The 22,683-nt window shown below is 41.7% G+C and overlaps 1 protein-coding gene across 2 annotated transcripts in view; it reads right to left on the reverse strand.

Moving 5' to 3' along the window:
- Window positions 1–6,222: 6,222 nt before the first annotated feature.
- nrg1 (neuregulin 1) overlaps window positions 6,223–22,683 on the reverse strand; it is a 56,649-nt gene continuing 40,188 nt past the window's right edge. The window contains exons 9-10 of one of the 2 annotated variants that reach the window (XM_044174481.1): window positions 17,674–17,874; window positions 8,764–8,900 (exon numbers count right to left, since the gene is read on the reverse strand). In XM_044174481.1, the coding sequence (XP_044030416.1) occupies window positions 17,682–17,874 (193 nt within the window). In that variant the 3' untranslated portion in view covers window positions 8,764–8,900; window positions 17,674–17,681. Of the gene's footprint in view, window positions 8,901–17,673; window positions 17,875–22,683 lie in introns of both variants that reach the window. The other variant, XM_044174480.1, reaches the window with a different exon arrangement.

Here is a 22,683-nt window from a genome sequence, read left to right on the forward strand (position 1 = left end):
TTTAACTGATAGTTGTTGTTGTTGATACTTTAGTTTGGAGAAATTAGGGGCCCTGTTCATCACAGCCACAAAATGAAGCACCTGCCACCCCTAATCAACATGTAGTGTCTTGTTTGTTTAAACCATACACATACAAAATAACATTTTGTGGTTATAAGGGGCATTACATGCTAGAACTATTTCTTGACAAACAACAGTATATCCATCCTCCCTTTACTCCTGTGCAGCATCTCCAGCTACAGCGCATGTTCCCCCACCTGCCACTTTGACAGGTGGGGGATGCCGTTGCCGTCACCGCTAATGTTCTGCTGTCTGCTAGCTGCCGGTCACCTCAGCTCAGTGAAATTCTAGTATTTTATTTATATGTTAACAATAATTAGCAGGTATCGGTGTCTGCACTCACCATTCATGGTTTGTTAGCTAATTAGCCAGCTAATGAATTAGCCTTGGGTTAGCCTTCAAGCAAGACGCTAACGATGCTAATGATGCTAACTTAACAGGAGTGTGTTAGCCACACAGGGCATGCACCAATGTCAAAATGTAATAGAGAAGTGTTGGCATCTGTGTCTTCTTCTTCTTCTTCTTTTCCTTTCGGCTGTTCCCTTTCAGGGGTCGCCACAACGAATCATGTGCCTCCATCTAACCCAGTCCTCTGCATCCTCTTCACTCACACCAGTTAACTTCATGTCCTCTCTCACTACATCCATAAATCTCCTCTCTGGTCTTCCTCTAGACCTCCTGCCTGGCAGCTCCAGCCTCAGCATCCTTCTACCAATATATTCACAGTCTCTCCTCTGAACATGTCCAAACCACCTCAATCTGGCCTCTCTGACTTTATCTCCGAAACGTCTAACATGAGCTGTCCCTCTGATGTCCTCGTTCCTGATCCTGTCCGTCCTCGTCTCTCCCAAAGAGAACCTCAACATCTTAAGCTCTGCTACCTCCAGCTCTGCCTCTTGTCTTTTCTTCAGTGCCACTGTCTCTAAGCTGTCCAACATCGCTGGTCTCACCGCCGTCTCGAACACCTTTCCTTTCATTCTTGCTGATACTCTTTTATCACACAACACACCTGACACTTTTCTCCACCCGTTCCAACCTGCCTGCACTCGCCTCTTCACCCCTGTCCCACAGTCTCCATTACTCTGAACCGTTGACCCTAAGTACTTAAAGTCCTGCACCGTCAGACGATGATCAGACGTGTGGAGTAAGTCAGGAGGCTGGCGACGAAAGCAAAACCCCTCTGGAGGCCAGCGGCAGAGGCGGGATCCCTCTGGAGGCCGGCAACGTGGCTGGAGATCAGAACCGGTTCTAACGACTGGAGATCTGAGCTGGAGGCCGGCGATAGGGCAGCAGGACTGGAGGCTGGTGACAGAGAGACTGGCAGAGGAGCCGGTGGAGCCAGTAATGCTAGGAAATCAGGAGGGCTGCACCTCAGGAGGTTCGGGAGACTGCTGCAGCTCAGGAACAGCGGATTGCAGCAGCATCTCCCCAGGAACAGGAGTCTGCTGCAGCTCAGGAAATTGCAGCCCAACTGGAGCAGGAGGCTGCTGCAACTCAAGACCTGGTGATTTCAGCAGCTCAGGGAGATCCAGGAGGCTGCTGCAGCTCAGGAACAGGAGACAGTAGTGGTTCAGCAGAAAGTGGAACAGTAGCAGTGTCTTACCGGATTGCTGCAGTTCATGAACTGGATACAGCTGTAGCTCAGGAAATGAGGACAGCTGCAGGTCAGACTCAGCTGATTGCTGCTGCACAGGAATGGTAGGCTTCTGCAGGACTGATGACGGCTTTGAGGTGCTGGGCAGCGGTGAGGAACGAGCAGCTGGGCAGCGGTGAGGCACGATGTCAGCAGGACCCATGTTTCTTTCTGTGGGACTTCCCAGAGGGCGGCCCCAGGACTGGATCAGGCTGGGGTGCAGAATCGCGTACTCAAATTCAAAAGCAGTGACACTGCCAATTGTAAGCAGTTCACTGCGTTTGGAGGTGGTCTTTAAGGTAATTAGCTACTGTACTTCAAAACATATCATTTCTTCTAGGTGTGAAATGGACTCCGAACGAACAAATGTAGCTATGACACTGTTGACAAATTTCCTGTCCTTGTCAAGATTCACCAGGTTGGCACCAGCCTTCCACCGGTTCCTTTTGGGTCACAGACAAAAACATGATCTTCATGCCAGGGTGCTGGAGGTGAAGCTGGTGCAGGTCCTTCATCATGTTGACCAGCTTGACGCTGCTGACCTCCCCATGTCGTTGCTGCCACAGTGGATGATGAGGACATCCAGTGCTGCTCTTCTTTGCGGGGACTGGAAAAAGAAGGGGAGAAAGTCTTTCCACAGCAATCCACCCCAGCCAAACCAACAGACACAGACACCCAGCAAGCTGAGGTTGCTTTCCAAGGTCTCTGCAGCTCTCTCACCAATGATCCACACTGTGATTATGGGAGGAAAATAAATTAGAGTAATAAATGCTTCAGATAATGAAAAATATAAAGTTAACTATGGCTCAGTTTTTCATGTTTACAATACTATTATGTCACATCTGTCCTTTGAAGACAGACAATGTAAAATCAGCTGTCTAAAGTCAAGTAGCTAAGACTGGTACTTAAAGTTTATACTGTGTGTAGCAGCCGTGGTGGAGGCATCACAGGTGACCATGACCTCAACGAGTACTGAAAGAAATAAACATCTTGTAACAAATATAAAAGTGCCTTTCTTTCTCACCAGTCACAACTCGCACAATGCTGTCAGTAGCAGTACACAAATAAAAATCAAAACAGTGGTGTGGCGAATTACAATCCATCTGTAAGCCATTATGCACCGATGCATCCACACTGAGAATCGAACTGCAGATTTTCGAATTTCATGTTTGGTATAATTCCTTAATAGGCAAAAAAAAAAGCTCCAATAATGATTATGGCTATGCAATCACAAATTATAATCAAGAGACATCCAAATAAATGACTCGCAACTAAAGTTATGTGAAAATCTAAATTCAGGTTAATTGATTTGCTTCAAATTGTTCGTTAGACATGTATTAAGCTGGCCAAATTTCTGCAAGTCTCGACAAAATCTAGTGTTGCAAATTACCATAATTAACATTATATAACGTTAAATTAATGTTAAAAAACATTTTAAAAGGCATTTTAAATCTTGTGCAGTATAATCTCAATAACAGATAAATCATTTATTCATCAAGTTTTGTTGTATAGTTTCAGGTTAACTTACCTTAAGAGTAAACTGGGACGATGACTGGGTACCATCCATAGACTGCCAAACGCATACCACAGGGTTTTAGCCAGCTAGCAATGCAGAGTAGCATATAGCCTAACTTCTTAGCCTTAGCTAGCTTGGTAACTTCAACCCAGGTGGCCGTGTTTCAGCAACCCGGCACCTCAGCTCCAGCCATGGTCCACCTTTTTGCCCATTTTTGGTTATCTCGGAGTTGGGCCGAGTGACGCACTACCAAGATGGTGACAGTAGGCGCCGCCCACTTTGAACTTCAAAACTGCTCTTCAGATACCTGTGGGTGATGTCATGGACACTACGTCCATGTTTTATACAGTCTATGGTCTGAAGTGAAAGTTACAAGGAGAGCTCTGATGTTAAAACTTACAGTGAAACAAAATATTGCACTCAAATCAAGGACAGTCTTTCCATTGAAGATGGAGGTTTGTGGTTGTTTTTCACGGTCAGTTAGTATAAATGTATTTAGGTTTACAGAATTTTTTTCCCAGAATGCATTTAAAAATCTACAGTAACATACTGTACACAGCTTATACAGTAAGAAACTGTTGAGAATTCAGTAATAATACTGTGAAAACAACAAAAATCATTTACGGTGCACCAATATACAAATTGTTAAGACTGATCTCTGCCTCAGCTTCACGTCTACACTACTGAACATGCCATTTTCTACATATTTTGGCAATCTCTTCCTTAATGTCTATCATCTCCCTTAAAGTGCTTCATATTCCCAAACTGATGGATTTTTAAATGCATTTTAAAGGTAGGGTATGTGATTCTAATCCAATACACGTCTTTTTGTCAAATTCAGCAAATATCTCTTCACGGTCCGCTAGCTGTCCGTTCAGTGTGAGCGCTGAAAAACCTCCGGTGTGTGTACTCAGCCCTGGCTCTGTGAATGGGAAACAAACTAAGTGCCTCAGACCGAGCCACACAACACTATTCCAGCCATGATTTGTGTGTCAGGTAACGTTAAACGACTTTCCCACGGACATTCTGCTGACTTTCTAGTTTGCCAAGCTGTGCTGTTGTTGTGATGTTAGCTGTAGCAGCAGGAGAGTTGTGAGCATCGCTGTCTGGAGCGGCTGTGCTGGTTCTGGGAAACCGTCTCCTCCTCTCTGGCTGTTAGCTTTGCAGCAGCAGCTGTAGGGACAGTTTGCTAACCCACAACCCAGCTAAGCTAACACACAACCTAGCTAACATTACATTACTTGCTGTGTCGTTGTTCGCTCTGTATCATGGTATTTGTCATGTATTGGATTTCTCCAGAATCACCAGCCCCTCATTTTCAGCAGCATGTGAGGTCAAACATGTGCAGAGGTTCACATTATTTCCCAGACCCCACCCTTTCCACACAGACGCACCAACCAACCATCCAAGGAGTCACTGATGCAGCTGCACACCCACCAACATTGTCAGGTGTATTTGACACAGCGCTGGCCATGCTGGAAGCATGAAGCTGCCGGGGGACCGAACCCAAGTGTCTGTGGTGGGTGTATGTATTTACCTTTACCTTTGTATTTAATCACTCAAGTGATTAATGATGTATCAACAAATGATTTGTAAATTATTTACTAAAGATTATTTCATCAGTAACCAATGATTTATAGATGGCTTACTACAGATTTGTAATGTATCAATATATCATGAATTAATCATTTATAAATATGTATAAATGTTTTGGTAATGACTAATTCATCATTATCAATTATCCCACAGGAGTGTACTTTTGTGGGTCACTTTGCGGAAAAAGCATTAGTTCTTTAGGCCTTCAGAATAAAAGCATAGGATTTTTTTATGTTTAAGTTTTGAATATAGGAAGTCTGAGCATCAAATCAGACCTTCTTTCTTTGACTTTTGATGTTGTCACTACCTAACCTTAAGTTAGGACAAAGAGGACAGGTGTTGACTAAACATGATGTCTTAAGGTTAACTTTTTTCAAGTTGAGTGATCAAATCTAAACCCAAAACAACTAATGAGCTGACTGAAAAAGTATTCAATAGTTCAGTTAACTTACACTTTTAAGGCATCAAGAAAAGTTGTTTTTAATTTGAATGTTTCAGTGAGTATGGTATTGAGTTCAAAACGAAACAAACGAACAGTACAGTGCCCCATCACCCCATTATGATTGTGTGTACATTGTCTGCAATACAGTGTGACCTATTTATATGCCTGCAAATGGTACACATTCAATCAGAACCTAAAATCCTTATAAAAGAGAGAATCGTTTTTTATAATGTATTGTTCCTTTAAGAAGCGACACATAGCAGCAAACTATTATATACCAGTAAGGAAAATGAAAATTAGAATAAAGGACTACAGTTGTCTTGTCTTCCTGTGTGTCTTTTATGCTTGCTGATATGTACAGAGCCCGACAGGTGTAATGGAGAAAAAAATCATTTGTTCCACAGATCAATATGAATGTGCACACAAATGAACAGAGCATAACATTAAACAATATTTAACAAATGTTTAAGGGTTGTCAGAGATAACACAACGTTCTCTAACAGGCAAAATCTAAAAAAGTCTATCTAGATATCTCCATCCAGAATAACAACAAAATTGCATTACATCCAGCAGCTCATTTAGATTACATTGCACATAACTTTTGTAATTCAAGAGTACAAATTTGTATTAGTATTAATATTTCTTTTAACTATAAAGTACTGTGTGGCTTTCGTTTAAAATGTGTTAATTACATATGCATCATTATTGTTTCTAATATTGTTACTATAATAACTACTTTAATAACCTAATGAATTATATTCATTAGGTTATTTTCTTTTACAAATTTTCACTTATATGATCAAATGTGAAACATAATAAATTGTCTTTATCATTACAGCTGCTCAAGATTAATTTTCATGCTATTCTTCAGTGGTAAGGTAGAAGAGCTGAAAGAATGTTTTAATTAGAAATATTTTGACACTGTGAGGCACAAAACACAGAACTGAGTTAATATTTAATAAGAAACAACAGCGCTGAAGGTTTTCATGGTGTATTTATATCATTTGAAGACACTCCTAGGCCTAAAAGCAATGCATTGTGAGTTATGTTAAGCATACAAGTGACAAAATATGCAAGTAGTTATTTTCTATTTAGCACTAATAATCATGTGGAACATATGGCTATGTATATTTTACATCTTTTAAATCATGTTTGTTAAAATATAAATGTATATACTATATAACAGTAATTAATGCTTGAAATTAGCAAGAATGACCAAATAAATAATAACTAATCTTAATGTAAATACAAAATACAGAAGTATGGCCACCATTAGAACGCTAATTATGGGGCAGCACGTCATCATACTTACTTATGTACTAGGCTGACTGCTGATTCTACATACATACATTTTAAGAAACTATGATTTATTACAGAGCCAAATAATGGTTATTTAAATTTGTTTTTTCTAGAATCTAGAAGTGGCAACAGTCTTTGGCAAATTTTTATAAACAATGTTCATGTTAGCAGACATTGTCAAAACTTTGTTTTTTTTAAATCACACATACAATGAGACTGCACATGTGAACACAAGGTGGAGTAGTTGGAAAAAATAATACTTTGGAAATTGTAAAATGTTGAATTTGAAAAAAAAAATGTTTATCATACCAGATATATGACTGAACAAATTAAAGCAGTTAACCATCATATATATATTTAGCAATTTCTTTAATCCCCAAAATGCATTACTCAAGAACACATGGATGTCTCCACAAAGGACAAAATGAGGCATATATTCGTCCATTCAGTATTTGTAGATATTCTTGCATTTAAAGATGCAATCAGTAATATCATACTGGTGATGGAGGGCACAATTAATTGGAGTGTTCTCTTGAAGAAATAGAGAACTGCTGGTCTTCATGCTAGCAGTTATGTCTTTGGTGGCACCACTTTAACTGTCAGTTTGTACTCATTGAAGCTGTGGATACCTGCCAGCATAGAAAGAAATGAAACTTTTCTTTCAAAAAGAAACGTTCAAGCGTTATGGGAAATGTAGGATCCAGCATTGAGCTTGAACCACATTAGCTACTTAAAGTCAGGATATTTAGGCCTCTGCTGTTTCAATTTTGACCTTTCTTTTTGTTTTTGTATCTGTTCCTTGTGAGTCCCTAAACTTTATGCAAGTGCAATACAACACCAGTGCAGTTCAGCATAGAAATGGTACTACTTGACAAATGTAGTTCAAATCCCAATATAGAATTTACTCAAAAGAAAATCTATGAGGGCATGTTAAGCATATAAGTGACAGTATTAGTAATGTTAAAGAGCCAGACTTTACTGATTGCACCTTTATCTAACACTTATAATATCTGTTTACCAGCAGGATACCAGATTAGGCGGTGACGAATAAAATCATTATGATCTCTAACATCTTCTCCACCTCTCATCAAATGCAGGTAATGAGCTGATTAATCATTTATTTATAAACATCAGTCCAGGCATTGAAGTTCAGTATCGTATTTCAGTGAGACAGCCCAAAATCCATACAAAGGACATCAGATAATCAATTGGTGAGGTCAAATGGCTGGAGAGGAAATGACATAAGCTGCTTATTATTCCATCACAGCATTTAAGGACGCAGCATGCACCTTGTACGCATAAATTTAATATCAAACTGTCGTGTCAGTGAGCACTTCCAACTGCAGGACGCAAAAAGCAGCCAGCAAGTTATTTTTGATTGTTAACTGGAAGATTAAGATGGTGAATATATGGCCCAGTATGCAATGTTGCAGTTCCCTTAAGCATACCAAACAGAAAGGCACCATTGATATTTTTTTCTGCACTGAAATATACTGTGAACCGTTGCTACATACTAGTGTATGGCACTTTACCTACAAGACATGAACACATTTGATCACTTTTTATAAAACTCTTTATTTACTACATCACTAAAATAAAAGTTTCATTTTTCATTTACACAGCAAATAATTTATAGAAAATAAAGGTTTAATAGTGATTATTCCTTTTTTCCCTCAACATAAAGGATTCTCAGCAATCTGTTTTTACTTTACACAGCAACTGGATCTTGTTTGGTGGTGGAACTGGATGACTTAACTTGCAAGTCATCATTTGGTGATGCTGGGTTAGTCCTGCTGCTGTCCATGGCCCTGAGTAACAGGGCTGTAGTGCTATCTGTAGTAAGGAAGGGTGTGTGTACCCCCTGAGGCTCCTCTGTTTCGCTCACTAGCATGCTGTCACCACTGGACTCCACATTATGCAGTAAATGGCCATTGGTGACTCCTGCTGTTTTGGTGCTGCAGTCGTTGATGTTGTTGTTTGTATTAAGTAGCTTCTCGGGTGATGCTGAGAACATATGGCTGGCAGCTGTGATTTCATGGTCACCTATGATTTGGTAGTTGCCATTCTCTTTAGTAAACAGTGGGCTAGGTGGTAAGCTATGTGCGACATGGCCATGGTTGTAGTGGGCAGAGGTCCTCTTCTGTTCTCGGCTTGAGGACTTATGTGGCTGACGTGTGTTCGACAACAGCAGGGGTCGCTCCTCCTCACCGGAGGGGCTTAAAGCCACTGAAGGGACAGAGATGGCCAAGCTGGACAGGGGGGCTGACATCTCTGATGGAGGAGACCCTGGAGTTGCAAGAGAGGCCCGGGACACCAGAGACAGTCGAGTCAGGGTTGTCATGGCAGAATCAAACCTACAACAGAAACACAATTATAACAGAAACACTTTTTACACATTTGTTTGAAAGATGTTCACATGCAATGTTTATGTACCACATTTGAAATAAAAAAGCATCAATTGACATCATTGAGTTATTGAACATAATACTGAGTCTAAAACACAACAAACTACAGGTTCAAATATATTTAGAGTTGAATTGCAATTTATATTTCCGTATGTAAGAGCCAAAACTGGTGAAAATGTTTTAGAATATTTTCAATAACATTATTTTGTATTTTTTGCACAGTCAAAGTATTTTATTAAGGTTTATGGTTTAGGTTTCATGTGGTGATAGTTTTTTGGTTAATATAGATTCTACTGTGCATGTGTAGATGCCTGAAATGAACGTGTTTTTGGTTTTAGTGATTAGACAATGTGCAAGCAATTTGGAAGTACACAGCTTTTGACTGTATCCAAAGAAAAATTATTTGTACTGCCTGCTGGATTCTGTTGGATTTATGAAAGATGAAATAAAACGTCATCAATATTCAACAGGCCTGAGTGAGTTATATGCATCATAGCACATCTGTAGATTGGTTTCTTTGGATAGGAGTCAGAACCTGTCTACTGCCTACTATACCATATTTCCTCAAATAAAGCCATTTCTCAAATAATGGCCAGGGCCATGGTCACCACAAACAAATAAAAGCTGGCCCCAAAGACATGCCTGGGGGAAAAAGTAAGGGTGGGTAAACTCCTGGTGCCTCCTGGTGCATGCCAACGAAGCATAATGTACATTACCATCTCTTTGATTTAATACATTTAACAATATAATTATGCTATTTTCAACACAAAGTGTTATTGTCATATTTCAGTCGCTATGGGTATATTCCTGTATGTGTTAATGTCTCAGTCAAACTGTAGTTTTGTAGTAACTTACAAGTACCACAGGATGGCAATAGCTACATTTGAAGCACTGTATGGGAACCGTGCAAGTCCACTGAAACTCTAGAGAGCTTTTGATTTGAAATAGATACAGGAAATTTTGAGTTAGTGTTAACAGCATAATGCAGTAACAAAACTTTAACAGGGCAAACAGAAGTGGATCAGAGCGCAGGGAGGCTTCATACTAAAATATAACCAAATATACTTATCAAACAGAGGGAATTAGACATAAAGGCCTGTCTCTAATATAAGCCTGCTTCAGATAAAGGCCTGGTATCTTCTGCAGTTGAGGTAAATAAAGGGCCGGCCACTATTATATATATATATAATTTACGGTACACAGTAAAAATGTAAAAGCCCTATTATGAATCCATTCATTCAACCATCAATTTTCTAACCCGCTTATTGAAGGTCAGGGGGCTTGGAGACTATCATAGCATATGATGGGTGAGAGGTAAGGCACAATCTAAAAAGGTTGCCAGTCTACAGTACTACATGGCTAACACACATACTTCACTTCAATGACTACAACACCAGAGATTTTGGAGTTTGTTTTCAGCACAGCATGATAACAAGGCTGAGTTCACAGTGTCAGCAGCACTGCACATAGACATCAATATAACTTAGCACGCAAAATAACTAGGATTACTAGGCAGGCAGAGAAAGATTCAGATTCAGGAGCATGATGCAGCAATCTATTTTTCTCTTCATTCAAGAATTAGGAGGCAGAGTCCTTATTGCAGAAGGAAAAAATATATATTCTTGATCAGAAGATCAGATCAGACAAACATTCAAATCTATGGGCAATTTAGAGTTTCCATTTCACCTAAATCTTAATTTATACTTTATGCGAGGGGATAATGGGACTCCTACTGCGTAGATTTGGATTTATAGTTCAGCATATGATTTCACCAGTTGATAGCACCACCACCACAACACAAGACAGATGTATGTTCCAATATCTTGGATGGATAGTAATGGACTGCATTTATATAGCGCTTTCCTCCTTTAATGGACAAAGCGCTTTACAATTTTGCCTGTTATTCACCAATTCACACACACACTCGCACACCATGCAAGGCGCTGGCCTGCCCATCGGGAGCAACTTGGGGTTCAGTTTCTTGCTCAAGCACTTCGACACATGGACAGGGGTTTCATTCACATGATATTGCAGTGTTTACATTCTTTTATTTGTTGTGATAGAGAGTGGTGATCCCGGTGAGCAGAAGGTGTGCAGTGAAGATGGCCTTGCTAGATGTGTGATACCGAAAACAAGACAATTACTGCATTTTAAAACTTGCTTCATGTTGTCTTGACTTCACAACAATCTCACATCTCAATAGCCGCCATAGCCCCGACATGTAGTTACACTTTTAATGAGGCGCACGTCAGCTATGGTGCAGCTATGACGACTACGTGCGTAGACTCCATAGCACACAACTTTAAATTCAGATTAACCTGCATGCCTTTGAACTGTGGGAGAAAACCAGAGCACCCAGAGGAAACCTATGCAGCAAGGAGAAAACGCCATACAGAAAGGCCCAAGCAAGTTGACAGATTTGCCGATTGGCAGTAGCACAGCGTAGTGGACGGGCTGGGCTGTATGGTTTGACCATGTCCTGGATGTAGGATGGGCCTGAGCCATACACAGCATGGTAGGCAAGTACCAGTGTCTTGAATTGGATTTGTGCATCCACCGGTAGCCAGTGCAGGGTGCGGAGGAGCGGTGTAGTGGGGGAGAACTTGGGTATGTTGAAGACCAGCCGAGCTGCTGCATTCTGGGTGAGCTGCAGAGGTTGGATGGCACATGCAGGCACACCAGCCAGGATGAGGTGCAGTAGTCTAGGCGCGATACAGACGTATCCTCCTGATGTTGTGGAGGATGAATCTGCAGGAGTGTGTTGTTGCAACGATGTTAGCAGCGAAGGACAGCTGGTCATCCAGTGTCACACCCAGGTTCCTTTCAGTCCGAGCCAGGAACTCCACAGAGTTCTCAGTGATAATGGAGAGGTAATGGACAGGAGATGCTTTCCCTGGAAGGAAGAGCAGCTCAGTCTTGTCAAGGTTCAGTTGGGGTACAGACAACCACTGAGAGATGTCAGCCAGACATGCAGAGAAGCCAGCACTTGGGCAAACGCATTATGCAATTTTCATCAGTTGCAAGTCTTTTTTATTTTTTTTTGCCCTTGCTCCTCTTTGGTAATTTCCTGACACCAAACAAACATGTTTGCACCAAGGTGGGAGGAAAGGCACAACTGAGGCTGTGTTTATTCTGATTAGAAGGCAAAGTGCGAAAATTTGCATTCATGTTAAAACCTGCTCAGGCAATTTTTATGGCTTTAGTTGGAAGAGGAGCATGCACACAGACCTCTAGCACGGGTCCCTTTTGAGTCTAGCACGGGTCCCGTTTGCAAACCCGCACTTGCCCTGCACCCACAAAGCTCAACACAAACCGATCTGTTAACCCTAAATTATCTCTAAATCAATTCCTATCAGTTCCATTAATATAAGACCTGACTTATAAAAAATTAAAAATGCACTGATACATGCAGATTGTGGAGGGGATGAGAGGAGCTCATGTGATTGGTCATTAATGAAACTCGCCCCAATTCCACCTGCTGATTCTGTATTCCTCCTACTAACAATGTATTCAGCCTCTCCTCCATGTTGCATCCAGTTGTGCCTGCCAAAAGGCTGTTATCTGTTTACAGAGAGAATATAGTCAAAAAAGTTTTACCAAGTATCTCGCGCTGATCTTTTTGTTATTGTAGCGTTTGCTGGACTGCTTAAAAGATATCAAAATTTGGATGGATTTAAATTTTCTCAATCTTAATGAAAATAAGACTGAGATCATTATGTTTTGACAATCTGACCTATCGGATGACCCTGATGGTACTCCAGCTCTTCACAATCGATCTTCTGTTAAGAATCTTGGTGTGATTTTTGACAGCTCCTTCAAAATTGATAAACAGATTAGTTCAGCTGTTAAAACTAGCTTTTTTCAGTTAGGACTTTTGGCCAAGGCCTATCTCTCTCCCAAAGATTTCGAGGTATTCATGCTTTCATTACCCTCGGTTAGACTATTGTATTGTATTGTACTTGGGTGTAGGACAGTAGTCTCTTCATCGTCTGCAGTTAGTACAAAATGCACTGGAAAAATAAAGCGTGATCCCATAACACCAGTATTTGCCTCCCTCCACTGGATTCCTGTCCGCTTCAGGATTGATTTTTTTATTGCTTTTTTATTTTATTGCTTGCTGTTAAGGTTTTAAATGGGCTGGCACCACTTTATCTAGCAGAACGCTTGCATCATCATACTCCAATTAGAGCACTGAGTTCGACCAACCAGGTGCTCTTGGATGTTCTGAGATCCAGGAACAAAAATAGAGGTGGCCGAGCGTTTGCGGTGGCTGTCCCTAATCTCTGGAACAGCTTATCTCTTCATATAAGAGCTGCTCAGTGCCTAGAAACTTTTAAGTTGCTGCTAAAGACCCACCTCTTCTTGTTGGCATTCAGTTCGAGTTGAGCAACTTGACAACTTGACTTAATCTTCTGTTGTGCCGCAATTCTTTTATTATTATTATGTTTATTGTTTTTGTACATTCTTATTTATTTACTTTTATATTTGTTTATTTGGTATTTTAATCCTGTTCAGCACTTTGGTCAACTGTGGTTCTTTTAAATGTGTTATATAAAAAAACTTTGACCATGACCTTGTTAAACTGACAACATTAGGCTAATAGTCAATATATAACATTCAACATCACTAATATTTCCTCACATATAGCCTTCTTCTTGGGGGATGAATACACGCTTTCAGCTCCAAAAGTGTCTTCTCTTCAACCAATATTCCAAGTTCAGCAGCAGAAAACTCTTTCTTTTGCGCTTTATTGTTCTCCAGGCATGCGCAATACGCGTCAAAACAGCCTGGCATCAGGATTATTTAGCAGCATGATGAACTGTGAATGTCAAATAGGTGTTGTGCTGGTTTTGAATACAGGATGTTCTTGTCGGTCTGGCTCAGTTAATAAATGTTTAGAGTAACTTAACACCAGGCTTTATTATTAATTTATTAATATTAACTAACTATTAATTACTATTCTACTATTTAAAAAAAAAATTCTAGGTGGTATTTGCATTGTTCATTGGTCAGAAATGTGCTCTTTTGTACCTGTAACCACACCTAACAGTGATGTCATGGAGGACAGCAAAAAGGTTTTCAGGGGGTTTTTAAAGTTCCTCTTTAAAAGTCAGTTTTTATAACACAAACTTTATTGAACAAAATAATAATGAAAGCATTAAGATTTGCTTCATTAAGGTCTTACATTTAACTCATCCATACAAACGCAATGCCAAGGAGTTGGCCTGCAGATGTTGCGATTTTGACTATATCAGATGCTTTGAAACAACCATTTTCAACAAAATTGCTTCATAATGATTCAGTGCTTCACAAAGCTTTGGGTCCCCCATCACCAGCTATGCCAGAGGTAGGCTTCCTTGTTGTGAGTCACCATTATCTCCTTGGGCTGCACAGTACTTGTGTGGAGCACTGTGGCAGACCCGTGTCAGTGTGGGTGTATGGATGTTACTTATTGGCAGACTTTATAGGTGGGTATGGGTAGAACTGGGTGCATTCTGAGCCTTCAGTGGGAAATATTATCATTGACATTAAAGTGGCAGATCGTCACATTTTATATGCAATCATGAAACCTCTAAAATGTGCTTCACTTTCAGTCTGAAACCATCTTGAGAGAAACATCTTCTCCTGTTAATTATAGTGAATTTATTTTACTCAAGTGAAAGCATTGGATTAGTGATGGGAATGACAGCTCTTTGAAGGGAGCTGGATCTTATGGCTCCGTTCTTTTTTCTTTCTTTTTTTTTAGGGGACGGGGTTACTAGGTTTGTCTGCAAATAATCACTAGAATAATGATAGGGGTAAGATTTGGATCAGATTCAAACTTAGACATCCCAACAATATACTTTGATTTTGCATGTGTGGACTAGGTTTAGCACCACTAAATTACTTGTATTCCAAGACCTATCTGCAATGTAAACATTACATAAGGTGAAGCCATTTCTCTCTGCTTTGTCAATTAATTTACTACTTAGAATTTTCCTTTTGTATGAAATGTGTTATGTTAATAAAGTTGCCTTGCCTTGAATGCAATTCATGCAACACATTAGAAAACTTTTTAACTTCGCCCAGCTGATGCAACACCGGCGTACTCAAGTAATAGTAATCAAGTGGACCCACTATCGCGCTGTGAGTCGCAGACAGTTTGTGTAAGAGTGGTAACATTACTGGGACACTGTTCATGTAAATGGGAGTGGATTTAGGGCAAGCAGTGAAATTTGGGCACAACGATAAGAAGAATGGCTGTCACCAGTAAGGTTCGGTTCCCTTCATTCGTACCAAAGAGTCATTGAAAAGAATTGGATCATTCGCAAACGTAACATCACTACATTGTATTAGACAAGGGTTGCCTGTATATAGTGTTGGTGTACTTATGGGCTTATCACCACTAGAAGGCTGGAGGCACTGGGAAGTGTGGTGTTACAGGTGATAGGTAAACGGTAGGCCCCAGGGTGCTTGTGCTTGGGTGGACCATTCATAAACCATTTTGTTGATTCTCTTTCAAAAGCCCCTCTATTTGTTCCAGAGAGATCTTCCTGTGATGTAACCTAACCTGCTGCCATGGCCAATATCTGCTCCTTTAAGCCATCCACCTGACCACTCTCAGAATTTTATTCTCTGGCAAAATTATTGTTGAACAAAAGATTATGACTCACATTTTAGGGTCCTTTTCTCCTCTGTTTCAAATTGGGATTGACTCTGTACAGTTTAACTGCTAATGCATTTCATGGCTTTATCATAAGGACAAAGAAATTTAGAGTATGCAAGTATGCAAAATAAGTCTGACAAGTGTACTGACAAGAACTAGGAAAAAAGATCATATTTCTCCAATATTAGCTTCTCTTATTTATGCTGCTAAAGGCCTAGACTGTCAGGAGACTTCCCATGATGCACTGAGCTCCTCTCCCTCTCCATCTGTATGCATTTTTATCCCATTGCTGCATGTTACTAACTCCCGTAGTTCTGTGCTTTCTCGTTTCTCTCCTCTCTCCTTCTGTCGCTTTCAGCAGGTATTTCTGCCTCCGAAGCTGCAGAGTCTGGATCTGTGGTTGTGGGCCACCTGCTGCCCCTGTGTTCCTGCTCAACAACTGCTACTGCAATTGTTATTATTAGTCTTATTACTAGTATCATTATTATTTCTATCATTATTATTGCTATTATTATTTTATTAATATTAATATTACTACTACAATTACATTATTATCATCTTAAAATTCTATGTGAAATTTGCATTGTGCTACTGTATGCTCTCTTACCTCTTTCTCTCTCTCTCTCTCTCTCTCTCTCTCTCTCTCGTACTGCTGAAGGTTTCTGCCTCTTAAAGGAAGTTTTTCCTTGCCACTGTCGCCAAGTGCTTGCGCTTGGTGGTAATTGTTGGGTCTCTGTAAATAATATTATAAAGAGTACGGTCTAGACCTGCTCTAAGTTCCCAGAGATAACTTCTGTTATGATTTGGTGCTATATAAATAAAATTGAAATTGAAATTGGTGTGTCCAACGTAAGTGGTTGTTCATTCAAGTTTAGTTAGAAAAGAGTTTATGCCATCTATGCTGGGATTGTAATCTGAAGTGTATAATATACTGTAAAAGTCTTAGAAAACATCATTTTGTAGGGTCGTAGAAGGTGCTGTAGAGTACTTAATGGCAGATATTATTTTCTCTTCGTTCTGCTTTAGCTTGTTAGCTAGAAAGGTTACTGTATTCAGTTGGAATCTGTATTTTTGCAGCTTAGTTTCACTTTCCTGTGTGGGATTGGCGGCCTGAGCATTTTCTAGATCTTTGATTATTTGTTGTAAATGTTTTTCTTTTTCCATTATCCTTTTCTTGTGGGAAGAGTAAGAGATTATTTAACCTCTGATTACCTCTTTCCTGGTCCCAGAGCAGTGCAGGTGAGGTTCCTGGGGAATCACTTAGGGTGTCCACACTTGCTTGATGAATGTATTGAACTCAAGCAGTGTTGAAGTGTCATCTACTGACTGTTTGATGGAGGTAACAGTTATATAATGTTCTCTGGATGTTTTACCATAACGCCCAAGTCACTCATATGATATCTGACTGCATTTGAAGACTGTGACAGCATTTGATTTGTCTTGGCTGGGATTAATGACTGTTTTAAAGTCGCCGCCTATTGTTATTGTGGAATCTGAAAAGGTAGACAAGGTAGTCAAAAATTGAGAAAAGAAATAGGGATTGTTGGTGTTAAATATTGTTCATTGTCACATTAAGAATGATATACCACCCTTCTGGGTCTATGATGAATGTGTGGAGGATTAATGGGATCCTGTTGTTAACTGTAATTGAAACACCTCTGTTTTGAGTTATAAACAGCTGAGAAAATGTGTCTGAATTGAGGGGAATGTAATTTATGGAGATATGGTTCTGCTAGATGTATTTCCTGAAAGGTATTCGTGTAATATTAATTTACTGTACACATTGTTTATTAACACACTATTTGTCTACGTATTTATTTATTTATTCATTCAGTCCCCATAATGTTTGGGCCCCAGTAGTGTAGCATTTTGGGTAGACAGTATAATTGTGAGCCAAACAACAGTGGCATCATATTTCATTAAATATTTAGTTTACATGTAACTGTTTTTAGATAGGTTGTTAAGGGTGATTTGCTGTATGTGTGTCTTCTGAAAGTTTTTGTTGTCTTGTCGTCAGTTTCATGTGCTTCTTGGTTTCAGTTTGAGACGCAAAGTTAAAATTAATCAGTCAATTACCTTGTACTTTAAGGCAAGTCCCTGTCGGAGTTGGGTGTGTCACGGCACTTCTTTGAATGAGCACTTAAGTCTTTGGTGCCACCAGTGGCATTCAGACGACCCCGGCCGCCCTGTGTGACACGTTGGCTATTCTCCACCAATGACATCACCGAGACAGACTCAGTGTCAGACAGAACACTGCTGCTCCAGTCATTACTCCAGCTGCAGAGACAGGGAGGGGGTCGTTTACATGAGCAGGTTTCAGACAGGCCTCTAGAGCATGACATAAATATATTGTGGGTCAAATTTGTGGTGCTGAGCATTTCACTGTATTTCATTCCAGTTTGCTCACAGCCTGCATGAATTAAAAGTCTGATTTACTGAGGCAGCAGTTAATTATATAATCAGCAACTGGAACTGCTTTCACATTTGCAAGTATATGTTCAGCCAATCAGGATTGAGCCAGCCACAATGTAGTCAAGTGGACCCAATAAAAATGTTTGATCCATTCTGTTTTCACTTCATTGTTTCGTCTTCATCAATGGATGAGACAGCATAGTAATCATTTTAAATTCTACAGTTAAGGATGATTTGGTGCACAGAAGGCACAGCAATGCAGGGTTAGATTCCTGGTACGGTACCTCCTGGTGAACCGCGCAGACAATTCTGTGTCCTTTGGGGCAATAGAGCATGTTTGAGTTTTCATGTTGCTATCACTCTGTTTCCAGCAAATGTCTCATTGGAGTTTTGCGGTGACAGAACTAAGATCTACAGCTTGACCAAATGGAGGCTGAAAATGGTCCAATGTATTTTCTTCAATTAAGGCTTCAGCTTGTAGTCCAGCTGATGAAAACAATGAAATGGCAGTGTTGCAGCTGGGTGACCTTACCCAAATGAGCATATTCCATTCTAACACTAACTTCCATCTGCCCGTCAGATTGCAAATAAGGCTCATAAGTGGCAGAATAGATATTTCTTGCAGATATGAACAATGTCCTGACAGAGGGCCGTTTCTGGACATTGTGGTTCACTAGCAAGACATTTACTGGTGCCCCTGAGGGGATAGATCTTTTCATTATATTTTATGACAGTTATAATAATTGTATCATATTTTATTGTTTTAAATTCAACTTCAAGCAACTTCTGTTCTGTGTCATGTCATAAACATCATCCTTTTACATGCACACTATAGTCCCTTTTATGTCTTATCCTGGTATTAATCATATTCAGGATATGATATGGAGCATAAAACCTGGTTATTAATATCCCTGTATGATTCTTAATTATCCAGGTTCTTGATCCTCTGTGCAGAGTCTTTGTCTTTGACTCCTCAACATCCCACTGTCTGTCATTTCTGTATTTAGGTGCAGGTAGGCCTAAGTATGAGACTTATAGCTGTCCTAACAAAGTTTTATGATTCAATATTTATTTTAGGTGTGTGGGGAGGGGGGGGTCAACAGCGTTCAGTGCAGGAGCAAACATCTGGATTCATAGCCAATACCTATTAATCAAAATGCCTTACTTTAATTTCAGTGTGTAGATCATTGTTTATCATTATAGGCTGTATTTTGTTAAACCTACAAACTTACTACATGACTCGTGTTGAGGGCGCACCTGCATAGTATCCGTATCCCCTGTATGCACCTGTGGCGCACTTGGATACAGGGTGTCATCAGAAAGAATACATTATCTTACATTATAGGTGGGCATGTTAGAGACTGTGACAATCTTGGCCAATCATTTCCACTACTTCATCCTTTTCAAACACAGGGCCCTCTCCGTCATGACACACTGACAGTTGGAAAACTTTCCACAGGATTCTGGTTTCAGGATTCAGGATTCAGGATGCTGGTTTTCCACCAGCGTCCTGGTACTACCCCCGCTGCCCACCTCCAGTCTCTCTCTAAGTGGTGAAGTTCCCGCAGGTGAAGCACACGCTGAACTTGTCGAAGTAGCACTGCAAGAGCTTCTAGAATCGCTCTGGGACATGCTGGGCTACCACTAGCTTGTGGGGTATTGTTCCGCAGGCATTGGTTTGATCAAGCCACAGTACTGTCAGGTCACCATGGTTCCTCTTCCCATCCTCAATGATCTTAGTACAATGCAATTGAAAACATACATTCTGTAGTCATGGAAACGCGCTATACCACCCCCATGAGGACTGATGTTTGTTGCGTAGGAGCGCATGTTGAGTATGTTCACTGGGGTTGCGCGTTTGTGTTAGCTGGGCCAGGCGTTGACATTTGCATTCACATACTTTTGTGGACCATGTTTGTGCCATAAGACCCATTTTCCACCAAAATAACAACAACTCTCTTTGCGCTGCCTCATTTCAATGAACCTCACACCTGTTTGTTCCTCTCCTCCCGCCTGTGCGCTGTGCATTCTGCGCTGGACACCAAAACATCACACAGACGGGCAAAGAGAATTTCAAGGTCAGGGAAATGCCAAACGTTCAGAGCGCTGCTTGTGCTGGTCGTTGCACCGCCATGGAAATAGGACCCCAACCGTGATTAGGTGATAAGAGGCACCTGTTGGTGAGCTGCGGGTTCTTTTTCTGGGCTGTGTCTCCTCTGTGAAAAGCTAGCGTGCCGTGTGTAGCACATTGAACAAGCTGCTAATGAGAATAAACAGAGTTTTGCAGAACGCAGATCCTCATCCTGTCCCACTACAACCAGTCCACTCAGCCTCTCTGTCCCACTACAACCAGTCCACTCAGCCTCTCTGCCCCACTATAACCAGTCCACTCAGCCTCTCTGCCCCACTGTAACCAGTTCACTCAGCCTATCTGTCCCACTATAACCAGTCCACTTAGCCTCTCTGTCCCACTGCAACCAGTCCACTCAGCCTCTCTGTCCCACTGTAACCAGTCCACTCAACCTCTCTGTCCCACTGTAACCAGTCCACTCAGCCTCTCTGCCCCACTGTAACCAGTTCACTCAGCCTATCTGTCCCACTATAACCAGTCCACTTAGCCTCTCTGTCCCACTGCAACCAGTCCACTCAGCCTCTCCTCTCTGTCCCACTATAACCAGTCCACTCAGCCTCTCCTCTCTGTCCCACTGTAACCAGTCCACTCAACCTCTCTGTCCCACTGTAACCAGTCCACTCAGCCTCTCTGTCCCACTGTAACCAGTCCACTCAGCCTCTCCTCTCTGTCCCACTATAACCAGTCCACTCAGCCTCTCCTCTCTGTCCCACTGTAACCAGTCCACTCAGCCTTTTCTCTCTGTCCCACTATAACCAGTCCACTCAGCCTCTCTGTCCCACTATAACCAGTCCACTCAACCTCTCTGTCCCACTGTAACCAGTCCACTCAGCCTTTTCTCTCTGTCCCACTGTAACCAGTCCACTCAGCCTCTCTGTCCCACTATAAGCAGTCCACTCAGCCTCTCCTCTCTGTCCCACTATAACCAGTCCACTCAGCCTCTCTGTCCCACTATAAGCAGTCCACTCAGCCTCTCCTCTCTGTCCCACTATAACCAGTCCACTCAGCCTCTCTGTCCCACTATAAGCAGTCCACTCAGCCTCTCCTCTCTGTCCCACTATAACCAGTCCACTCAGCCTCTCTGTCCCACTATAACCAGTCCACTCAACCTCTCTGTCCCACTGTAACCAGTCCACTCAGCCTTTTCTCTCTGTCCCACTGTAACCAGTCCACTCAGCCTCTCTGTCCCACTATAACCAATCCACTCAGCCTCTCTGTCCCACTGTAACCAGTCCACTCAGCCTCTCTGTCCCACTGCAACCAGTCCACTCAGCCTCTCTGTCCAACTGTAACCAGTCCACTCAGCCTCTCTGTCCCACTATAACCAGTCCACTCAGCCTCTCCTTTCTGTCCCACTGTAACCAGTCCACTCAGCCTCTCTGTCCCACTAAAACCAGTCCACTCATCCTCTCTGTCCCACTATAACCAGTCCACTCAGCCTCTCTGTCCCACTGCAACCAGTCCACTCAGCCTCTCTGTCCCACTATAACCAGTCCACTCAGCCTCTCTGTCCCACTGCAACCTGTCCACTCAGCCTCTCTGTCCCACTATAACCAGTTCACTCAGCCTCTCCTCTCTGTCCCACTATAACCAGTTCACTCAGCCTCTCTCTCTGTCCCACTATAACCAGTTCACTCAGCCTCTCTCTCCCACTGTAACCAGTTCACTCAGCCTCTCTGTCCCACTATAACCAGTCCACTCAGCCTCTCTGTCCCACTGTAACCAGTCCACTTAGTCTCTCCTCTCTGTCCCACTGTAACCAGTCCACTCAACCTCTCTGTCCCACTGTAACCAGTCCACTCAGCCTCTCTGTCCCACTATAACCAGTCCACTCAGGCTCTCCCCTTTTCCCACTATAACCAGTCCACTCAGCCTCTCCGTCCCACTATAACCAGTCCACTCAGCCTCTCCTCTCTGTCCCACTGTAACCAGTCCACTCAGCCTTTTCACTCTGTCCCACTGTAACCAGTCCACTCAGCCTCTCTGTCCCACTGTAACCAGTCCACTAAGCCTTTTCTCTCTGTCCCACTATAACTAGTCCACTCAGCCTCTCTGTCCCACTGTAACCAGTCCACTCAGCCTCTCTGTCCCACTATAACCAGTCCACTCAACCTCTCTGTCCCACTATAACCAGTCCACTCAGCCTTTTCTCTCTGTCCCACTGTAACCAGTCCACTCAGCCTCTCTGTCCCACTATAAGCAGTCCACTCAGCCTCTCTGTCCCACTGCAACCAGTCCACTCAGCCTCTCTGTCCCACTGCAACCAGTCCACTCAGCCTCTCTGTCCAACTGTAACCAGTCCACTCAGCCTCTCTGTCCCACTGCAACCTGTCCACTCAGCCTCTGAGCTTCAATTCAAAACGTTTTGAGCTGAATGAGCGCTCTGCATGTAGCGAAGTACAATACTCATGGTAAAAAGTACTTAAGTAAATGTAAAATTACAATTTTAAGTTTTTAAAAGTACAAATACATAAACTAACGCCATTGTTACAGTACAAAGAGTAAATGTAATTTGTTACTTCCAGCCCTGGTGGTAATAGACC

The sequence above is a fragment of the Siniperca chuatsi genome, linkage group LG18 (genome assembly GCF_020085105.1).
Source record: "Siniperca chuatsi isolate FFG_IHB_CAS linkage group LG18, ASM2008510v1, whole genome shotgun sequence".
NCBI lineage: Eukaryota > Metazoa > Chordata > Actinopteri > Centrarchiformes > Sinipercidae > Siniperca > Siniperca chuatsi.